This window comes from Parus major, chromosome 11, assembly GCF_001522545.3.
Source record: "Parus major isolate Abel chromosome 11, Parus_major1.1, whole genome shotgun sequence".
NCBI classification, from domain to species: Eukaryota; Metazoa; Chordata; class Aves; order Passeriformes; family Paridae; genus Parus; species Parus major.
This window is the reverse complement of record NC_031780.1, coordinates 14,144,173-14,154,305: the sequence shown is the minus strand read 5'-3', so window position 1 is coordinate 14,154,305 and position 10,133 is coordinate 14,144,173. Positions and strand designations below refer to the sequence as shown.

The window sequence follows — 10,133 nt, the reverse complement described above, 5'->3', positions numbered from 1 at the left end:
GGCGGGCCGGGCCCTCCGCGGGGCCCCTCCTCCAGCGCCAGCGCTGCTTCCTGCCCGGCCGGCGGAGAGCCGGGCGCTGCCGGCGGAGGTAGGCGGGGGAGAGGGGGAGGCAAAGCAGGGCTCGGCGGGGCGCTGGAGGGCTCTGTCGCTGAGCTCCGTCCGTGAGGGCTCCGCGCCGCCGCGGGGAGCGAGCGCCGGGGGAGCCCCTGCGGCCGGGCCCGCGGCTCGGGCCGCGCTGCGGGCGCGGCTCTGATGCCCCCAAAGACTTCAGGCCGCGCTGAACCCGATTCAGCTGCACAGAATCCCCGAGTCATTGTGGTGGGAAGGGAGCTCATCCAGGCCAACCCTCCCGCCCAGGCGGGGTCACCCCGAGCAGGTGACGGGAACGCGTCTAAGTGCGTTTCCAATGAATATCTCATTTCTCCAAGTCACACTGCGGCTGGAACAATGCTTTAGCAGTAGTAAGCCTGCAATTGACAGGCAAATAAATAAAGAAATAGCTATAGTGTAATTAAATTTCGGCTATTTGAAAGGATTTATAATTACATTTTATGCTCAGCCTATTCTAGTCATAACATTTTTAATAAATTTTAAAACATTCAGAACATGTTGATTAATTTTAATGAGATGAAATTTTATGTTTTTGCAATGAGTCAGGGAAAACATCTTTAATTTTCAGGCTTAGTTCAGATTTTGAAGATATCACTGCCGTGTGCTGCTCTGAGTACCTCTACAGGGGAACAGCTCTGCTATTTGTGTTTCTGAGTGGCAGCCCTTTCTCTTACCTGAAAGTCTGATTATTGGCTTCAGTATCAGCTGGCTGATGCAAGTGACCTGTAACTTCTTGAATATAGCCTTCAAAATAGAGAAACTGGCTAGGAAATGTGGGGGTGGGGGAATCACTCTTAGTTTATAATTAGAAGGACTGTGAATAGGTCTATAAAAATTCAAGGGCAGAGGGAGTTATGGCCAGTCTTTCACGGATGCTTTGTAATTTAGCAGACCAGGTAAGCGGGGTATCCTAAGTGCCTAGGCAGGTTAGGTGCCAAATTTCCTTTTATCTCAGTGGCATGAGATCATTCCCTGCATTTTTAGGCATCTAAGAACCTCGTAAAATCAGCTTCTAGGTCTCTAGAAGTAGTTTGCTCATCTAATGAGTAAATATGTTACCTCTTGTGTTAAATAAACCAATTAAGTGCTTTGATTATATTACATGCTTTGATAAATACACAGAAGAAGAGCAATACTCTTAAGGTCTCAGTTCTTACAAAACAATATTAAAATGCTCTTTTATGCATTTCAATTGAATCCAGGTTGTCTAGCAAATACAAGACTTTCTTACCAACTCCTTGAAACTAAAATCTGAGTAAATATATAGTTAGTAACATATTATTACAGTAAATATTTGTAGATATAGTGAATCCTTATGGTTAGGAAATAAGAGTACGAAATGGTGAGGTGAGAATGGCAGTAAGCATATTTTAACCTTTATCCCACCAAGCAGGAGTAAACCCTTTCTAAGCAAAATAAATGAAAGTTGCAAATGCGGAGCAGGTTCAAACCTGCTGTATTTACTGGTTACTGATGCCAATCATGATTTATACCAGGCAGACCACCTGCTTTGTGTCTTTCAAGTACTAGACCAGGCTCTAAAGGTAGGATTTTCAGAAAGTGATGATTTAGGAGCCAGATGTTGCTCACGCTTACAGGATGTGTATGGACCAGTGATGAGATAGTCTTCCTTTGCAGATGGGAATATCTTGAGTCCCTATCTGTCCACCAGCTGTTACTGAAATAATTGATGGACTTCTGGCCTGTTTTATCAATCAGGTGACATCTTGCACACTGTTTCTTGTGAAGCTATGTTCTTTAGTCTGTCTCAGTGTCTGAGCACCTTGTGTTTGGATTTGCTCCAGTGCTGTTCTCTTATTTCTTGTAAAAGGTGCAGGACACACAGAGCTGTCATTGTATGGTTGAGACAGAAGAAACTGTTGCCTCACATTCTTGTTCATCACCATATAGTGTCCACCATGATACAGACAGCTCCAGGTAAGAGGGCTTAACTCTATATCTTCACAGCCTGGTGGGTTTGGGATGTGCAGTGTGGGTGGGTTTTTGTGCTGTGTACATGCATGTGGCAGAGATGTTCACTCAGTTACCTCAGTGAGAAGCTGTAAGGAGCAGTGAGGACAGCTCAGTGGTGGGGCAGGCTGGGTGCTGGTGAGAACAGCTCCTGTGTGGACATTTGGGAAGAGGCTCATTTTTCTCTAAGTGGGAGAGTGAGCTGAGGGATAGGAGGGTTTCTGCTTGTCTGAAGTAATCATTTGGTGAAGGCAGAAGTAGGGTGATGAGATGGGAATGTTAAACTGGAAAGAGCTGAAATGAGCTTTACACCATCGAGTTATCTGAGGACCCTCTTCAATTATTTGTATTAGCAGGACTTTCAATGAGTTGGGTACGATGTAATTGTTTTAATTCCTTTAATTATTCTTCTTAATTTTTCTTCAGCATTTTTCTTCTCAAGAAAACCTGCTGGTTGCAGGTTCAAAGTTGAGGTGTTGTAACATGATTTTACCATTCCCTTTGGATGGAGAGAGCAGGAGCATTGCTCACTTTGTTCCCCTGCCCTTGGGGTGAAAGTGAGAGAGAGAGCATCACCTAAACTACAGAATCTAGGGGTGAGTGTCTGGGGAGACCACAAAGACATAAGGAAAGCAGCCATTGAATTGCGACAGAATAAAAACATTGCACAGCAAAGCTTGGTTTCTCAGCAACTTCATGTTCTAGAACTCTTGGGTTTGTTTTTTTCCCTTGAGATGCTGAAGATTCTTGGTACCATGTGAAGTCAGTAGGAGCTGTGGGGACTTAGCACCTTTGAAAGCTGTGCATAATTTTATGGATGTTGACATTTCTATCCCTTCATTAGACCAAATCCAGTATTTTACAATCTTAAGTGTTTCCTAATGTCTGTGAATTCACTAGGGAACAGTTTGGTGCTAGAATCAAATTGCACATTAAGTTACTTGTCAGTTACAACATCAGAGTTTATGAATGTTTTTGGCTGTCATGTGATTGTACCTTTAACACACAAAGTTTACAGTTCCTTCTGTGCTGTTCTGGGGTAGGATCCTTGCTCCTTTGTAGCACTACTGGCATTTTGCAGCATGCAACATCTTCCTCTTCTGCTTGCTTGTGATTCTGATCAATGGGTTGATGTCAGATGCAACTTTGTGCACATTCTTGTAGTTGGCTTCTTACAGACCTTACCAGTCTGTGAGGTGTCAGAGGTTTGCAGCTGCTTTATAAGCCTTTTGTTTGTCTTCCTGAGTGAGCTGGCTGGCTGCTGACAGTCATTTAGTTTTTTTTTTCGTGGGGGCTGCTTATCCTAATAGCAGGTTAAACACTTTAGTGGTGTATCTGTGCTGCAACTTGTTAGTGTATTGTCAAAATATCCTTTAATGGCCTGTGGTGTGTGGTTAAATAAATATCTGCTCACTGAAAATTGCCTGATTGATCATCTTGATTCTTAATTAGAACTTAATTGAATTTTTTCAAGGAATTCATAATTTTATGTGCCAAAAGTAGGAATCTGGGATTACTTTACATGTTAGGACATGGTTTATGTGCCAAAAGTAGGAATCTGGGATTACTTTACATGTTAGGACATGGTTTATACTAGTGGTCTGTATGTAGAAAAAGTCTTAAAAACCCTTCTTTGTGCTGTCCCTCAGGTGCTAACTAATGTTCTCTGCAGGACTTAAATTATAGTGAGTATGACAAGAGTTTATAGAAATATTTGTTAGAGTTTGGAGAAAATGAGTGCTTCTTGTAAAGTCTTTGAGAGTTTTGGGTATGATGCTCACATCCAGAATTAAGCAGAAGCCACTCTGCTATGCCAAGATCCTTGTTCAGTCAAGCCAAAAAACCCAAATAAATGTTAATTTCGTGAGTAGAAATTTCCTTTGGGGAAATTGTGAGGGGAGTGAAATGGTCAGTAATTTAGTATGAGAAAACTACTTTCAGTTTCTTAAGTCCCAGTAAGTTTCTGCCTTATCTTGAGGCTGATTAATGAGTTACCAATGTGCTTGCCACAAATTCATTCACAGAACACCAGACAGCAGAGTGAGTACTACTTTCATTATGCTCTGAATATTTTTTAACTTTAAGTCAACTGCACTTTGAAGCTAGTTATTGCAGAGTGTTTTATTTGTCCAGAGAAGTCAGGGGTAGCTGGTCACCATGGGTAGCTTTGCCATGGCGCCGTGAGTGTTGGCCGTGTGGAGGATGGTAATGCAGGTGGACTTTGGGCAGCCAGCTTCAACCCAGTGCAGGAAGCTTGTGCTTCAGCTGTGGGCATGTCTGCTCAAAAAACATCATTTCCCATCTCTTACAATTAAATTGCCTTAGGAAATTGTATCAGTTTGAGGGGGAAAAGCTGATCTCTTACTATCAGTGAGAGCCCTGTGTTATCAGCTCTCCTACTTGCGTTGTCCCACCCATGCTGCAGAACCTTCATGCTCTGGAGAGCTTATTGTGAGACATTTACTGAATTTAGCCCAGAGAAGAGATGGAAATTGATTTCAGCACATTGTGCTAGTCCGAGAACATGCCACAGAGGTGAAGCACAAGCACAAATCAGTTTCTGAGAGGAGGGAGTGAATCCTGCAGCACTTCAGACCGTTCAGGGCTCATGTGAATGTCACTCTGGGTGGAAAGCTCCTCACCTTTTGTTAGAAAGGTAAAAACAAACACTTCATTGTCTCATTTTCCATCATTCCCAGGCCTGGCATGGGAGCTGTACCAGTTGTGTATTTTGGGGGTTTTTCCCTACTGCTCTAGGACAGACAGAGCATGTGTTCATTACTTGGAGCTCGAGCCCTGTTGAATGAGATTATTTGTAGCTCTGGAAGCAGAGTGTGTCACTCTGCTGTCACTAGCCAGCACACACTGCCATTCTGAGCCACTGCTGTGTCACCAGCCTGCCAAAAACCCAAAAGCAGCAGTGGTAAAATGATGAACTTGGATGTTTTCTTTAGACTGGCACAAAGATGAATGAAGTAGTGAGAGAAATCAACTATTTGATGGATTTCCTACTGTGCCTCTTTGCAGCTATGGAGCATATGTGGTCCCTTCCCAAAACCAAGACTTTTGTTCAGTGTCAGCAGTGCTTGGATCCTGCCGTGACATGGATGATTTGCAGTCAGCCATTTTAGTGCAAAAGAAAGATTTCTCTGTTGCAGTAGTTAATTTTTAATATGAAAAATTTTAATATGAAAAATAGTGTGATACCACTCCACTTTTGCTTTGCACTGAGGAGATCTGTTCAGGAAAGATTCTAAAACAAGTATTGCATACGCACAGGGATAAGAGGTTTTCTAGAGGCTGAAAAAAACCCAAATGCTCATCTGTTCTATAGTGCTGACATTACATGTACAATAAGAAATCTGCAACTTGTGTATATGTGATTTTATTATTAATCCTATTGAATACTTTGTTTTTGATTACCCTTGGAAGCCCTTTCCTCAGCTGGGGTGCATAAGGGGAAGTATTTACGTAATGAGCAGCAGCAGCAAGTGAATGAGGTGAAGTTTTGGTCTCAGAGTGCATTTCTGATGGCCTGACTCAAGAGCACTCTGAGCACTACATGTCCCAGTACCAGCTCTCTCCTCCAACACTTCCTCAGGGACTTCTTGGTTGCTACAGACAACTTCAGAAGTCAGCATGAGTATTTAAACATGTAACAAAGCAGGGAGAAGAACTGATATGTGAAAATAATTAACTGATTTGTGGTAAAAATTAGGACAATAAGAAGATACCTGAGAGATTCGTCAATTATGATCTACTAGTTGTGGTATAGTGAAGCTCTGTCTTTTTTCTGGAGCTTTGTGTGATGCTGAACACACATGAGAGTTGCTCAAGCCAAAAGCAATGTACTGAAGAATTTGATATTGAATTTATCATAAACCTGTTTTTTTCTTACCTAACCTGAGATCTCACTGGCGGTTTCAATAACTTTCAGTAATTACTGTAAGGAGTTGTTTTCTGAGAATCGAAACAGAAAGCAAATACAATTTCCTGTGTTTGCCCTTAAATACCAGGGTTTTGTTCCACTCCAATTCATTTAGCAGCTGGGTTTAGTCTCAGTTGCAGTGGTCAAAAGATAAGTTACAACATCTTCTGCAGGATTTGGACTCGCCGAGATGCCGATCCGTGTTGATGATGTGATGGCACTGCTCAGCCATGTTGCCAAGGTGAAGGGCATGAAAGCTGCTGTCAAACATTCTGGCCGAGGAGCTCTGCTGACAGGAGCATCAGCCTTTTTGGGGGGGCTGCTGGGAGGCCCACCTGGAATTGCTGTCGGTAAGTGTGCGTTGCTTTGGGAACAAGAGGGTGGTTAAATCCCTGAGTGAAGAAATGAGGAGGTCTGAGTAGGAGGTGTGGGTTGAAGGAAAGGAGCATTCAGTATGGAGATTTTCTGCTGTGATGCAGGGGTGAAGGTGAATAAGCCTTAGCATGGGGCAGGATCATTTTCCAAATTAGTTTACTAAAAATTATGCTTATTGCTGTATTTTAAAAGCTCTTGATATCCATGTCCTGATGAACTTGGTTTTTATCTGCTAGTTTCATTATTTTCTGTCACTTTGCTTTTCTTCTTGTTACAGAAAGTTACAGCAAAGCCGAAGTCTAGTAGTAAAGAACTGTCTCTCCTCTGGAATTAAGAGTTGTCTAGTTTGGAAGCTGCCTTGTCACTGAAGGCATGTGGGCCCTTGAATGTTGAGCAGTTGAATGTCCTGTGAGCAGTTGCAGGAATTTCACAGGCTTAGTGATTCTGGAGTGAATTGCAGTGTGTTTTTGTCAGGCTGAGTTACAAAAACAAGCAAATAACTTGGGAGGGGTGATAGCAGAAAATGCAAAGTGCAGCTGTGCATTTACTCCTATTACAGGTACAAAACTTAATTAATAGCCAGAATAATATTTTGAAAAATATATGACTGAAGTTATCAGGAACAGAGAAGGGAAATTTAGCTTTTGTGAAAACTTCATAAGCTTAAAATCTGAAGTAAAGGTAATAATGGAAGTGGCCTCATTCTTGAGTGAGATGAAGAGAAATACTGAAGTTATTCTTGGATGTATTTTCTCTTTTAAATGTTTGTTTAACACTCCCAGTCGTGCTTGATTTTCTTTAGCCACTGAGGAAGGCACTGGAACAAGTATACCTATTCCTTTATACTGAAAGTATACAATAATAAGCATATATAATAAGAGTAATAAGTACTAACTGAACTAAAAGCTACGACTCAATTACTGTGCAACTAAATCATAACCCTCTCATTTGACTTTTAAACTTGGAAAAGTAAATAAGCCAAATAACTTTAGGACAGTTAGAGAGACATTTACAATCAAGTGCACTTTCATTTGCTCAGACAGCCTGGATAGGTGTGGGAGTGGGTGGCCAGGGTTGTCCCTCTTGCTGCTTTGCACCAGGAATGTGGATGAGGTACCTGCCATGTGCAGCATTGCTGGAGAAGCTTGCAGTCATCATGCTTCCCAAGGACTGCCTGCTCTGAGCACAGTGGACTGTGGGCTTGTTGCTTGGGAAAAAAAGTGTGATTGTATAACAAATCTTGTCTCGATGGACGAGGAGCTTAGACATCAATACTTGCAGTGGCTTTTGCATTAAGTGCCCCTAAATCAGTTATTGATGTTCTCATAAAAATCCCTTGAAGATGAATTCAGCCATCGTAGGCTTTCAAGTATTTTTGTGGTATCATGGGGAAAATTGCGAACTGAGTAAAAGCTGCAAATTAAGAATTTTTGTCTAATGAAAAACTTCATCCCTGTGAGTGCATAGGTGACTTTGTAGGAACAGTTGCTGGGGTGGCAGTTTTGGTGGCAGGGTCAGTTCTGCCAGCTCTATTGTGAGAGTCACTTCTTTGCCTTCCTTGCCTTCCTGTGCATGGGGTGTGCATGTGGTAGATGAAAGCCTGAACGTGTCTAATGGGTTGGGTCTCTGAGCACCTGCAGGGGTGGGCTTCATGTGTGTAGTAGGCTCCAATGTGTGACTCTTAAAGAAGCAGAAAGCTTGGATCAGTCTGGGAGTATCTAGTAAGAGATTATGACACTGATAAGGCCACTGATGTTCTGGTGTTTTCCTTGAGCAAGGTTTTATTTAGTAGTAGAGTTTACCCTAAGAGAGTGTCCCAAGGAGTGTTTTGTTTCTGGTTTCTAGTCTGAAGCTATTAGTGTTGATTGTATAAAGGATTTCTTTATGATTATTGTGGATGTAAAGAGCTTCTAAAATCCTTTTTGGTACTTTGGATATCATGTGTAAGTCTAGTTACAGCAGACACATATACAACACTATGTTGTTTTCTAATCAAGGTGGGAACATTATTGGTGAAGGCTGTGGATAGAATTTCAGGCTTTAACATTAACTGATCAAAAGTAATGATTGATTCACTGTCTTTCCTAGGAGGAGCAGTGGGTGGATTGCTTGGATGGGTAACTTCCGGACAGTTCAAGTCAGTCCCTGAGATTTTAATGGAATTGCCTGCTGCTGAGAAGCAGAAACTCTGTGCTGAAGCCATGGCTGTTGTCAAGAACTTACACTGGACTGATGCTGCTCAGCTGATTGGTTTTGTAATGGCAAATCCTACTCTCACAGACAAGGTGTTAAAAGTGCTGACCACTTACCTTACCAATGAGATAAAAGCACAAGTCAAGTATGGAGAATAATCCTTTGCAGAGCAGGATTTTTATGCTGGAACAAATTTCACTACGATAGTTGCAAATTTTCAACACAACAATTACTAGTTATCAGTACTAATTATAAATATATGCTGAACTAAGTAATTCTGGGGTGTTTGGTTTTGGTGTTTGGGTTTTTTTTAATTTTTATCATTATCATTTTTTATTTGTGTGGTTTTATAAAGATAATATTAGGTTACTGCATTATCCTGACACTGACTTGCTCTGTAATTTTGGATTGCTCTGCACTAGGACTGATCCAAAACACTGAAGGGAATCATTCTGCTCTTAGGCCAATGTGCCACTTGTGAAAATATTCAAATTTTTAGGAGACTTGGTTCTATTTGTTGAAGTGCTTTGACTTTTTTCCCCTGTGAATGATGGATAAGGTGCCAAAGTAGCTGGGGCACTTTGAAGAATTTTACCTCTTGTTTGTTTCAGCCCTGCAAGGGAAAGTTTTATCATGAAGTATGTTACTCTACTGTGAATTTCAAGGACTCAATCCATACTTTGTTAGTCACATTTTTATTGTAATGCTTGAGTTATCTTTTTATGTAAGAAGTGAGCAAATACTTAAACAAGATTTCAAGTAACATGAAAACAAACTGTGAATACTGTCAATTCAGTTTTCACCAAGGTCCTGTGCCCTAGAACCGGGAGGGGGTGGCAAGCATTAAAAAGACATGGAGCTGAATCTTCCAGTTTTACATTAGTCCCAGGATTAAGGTTGTCGTTTCAGCATTGGTTTCTTGATTGAGTCTGTACAGCTGGTCCTCTGTTTTCATTAAAGTATTCATAAGAAGCCTCATAGTGATCTGTGTGTTGCTTTAAATTAAAAGAACCCTTTAAGAGCTCAGGCAGACCTGTAGTGGGCACCCAGCAGTTGGCAGCAGCAGTGCTGCTGGGGTGGGGTGATGTGCCAGCACCAAATGCCATGGTGCTGAATGTCCCAGCCACTTGTTCACACTGGGTTTCAAGGCATTCATAAGACAAGTTTGTAGGTATAAAAATGTGCAGGTGTGCCTTCTTTTTATGTAAAGCCAAGAGAAACTGCTCTGACAAGTTCATTTTTTTTTTTGCCTAAAATAAAGATCTATCTGTTTGTGTGTGATGATCTTTCTACAAGTTAAGGTTTAAATGGTAAAGCTTTAAACTCAGAAGCTGCTGTTGCATGCATTTGATCAATTTACTTCTGCAGGTACCATTTGCCTTTGATAAATTCAGTGGAGTGCAGGGCAGTGACTGTTCCCAGCATTTGATAACACTTTTTCAGTAATGTGAGAAGGAGGTGGAAATGAATGGTAAGTGGGCATTCTTAACCTTGTCAGAGTTTCATAATGCCAAGCCTGAAATCAGTGGGGTTTCAGTTTCATTGGCGGATTACA

General features: G+C 41.7%; 1 protein-coding gene across 4 annotated transcripts; it reads left to right on the top strand.

The window, feature by feature from the left end:
* Positions 1 to 6: 6 nt before the first annotated feature.
* Positions 7 to 9,556, top strand: C11H19orf12 (chromosome 11 C19orf12 homolog). 4 transcript variants are annotated; one of them, XM_015640363.2, is made up of 5 exons: positions 1,814 to 1,830; positions 1,943 to 2,049; positions 2,509 to 2,678; positions 6,184 to 6,360; positions 8,474 to 9,556. In XM_015640363.2, exons 4-5 carry the CDS (start codon positions 6,201 to 6,203, stop codon positions 8,734 to 8,736), a joined length of 423 nt encoding a protein of 140 aa, XP_015495849.1. In that variant the 5' UTR covers positions 1,814 to 1,830; positions 1,943 to 2,049; positions 2,509 to 2,678; positions 6,184 to 6,200; the 3' UTR covers positions 8,737 to 9,556. The 4 variants fall into 4 exon arrangements, with proteins under 4 accessions (XP_015495850.1, XP_015495846.2, XP_015495849.1 ...); XM_015640364.1 differs by lacking the exons at positions 1,814 to 1,830; positions 2,509 to 2,678 and adding an exon at positions 7 to 88; XM_015640360.3 differs by lacking the exon at positions 2,509 to 2,678 and having other exon boundaries at positions 1,771 to 1,830.
* Positions 9,557 to 10,133: the final 577 nt, after the last annotated feature.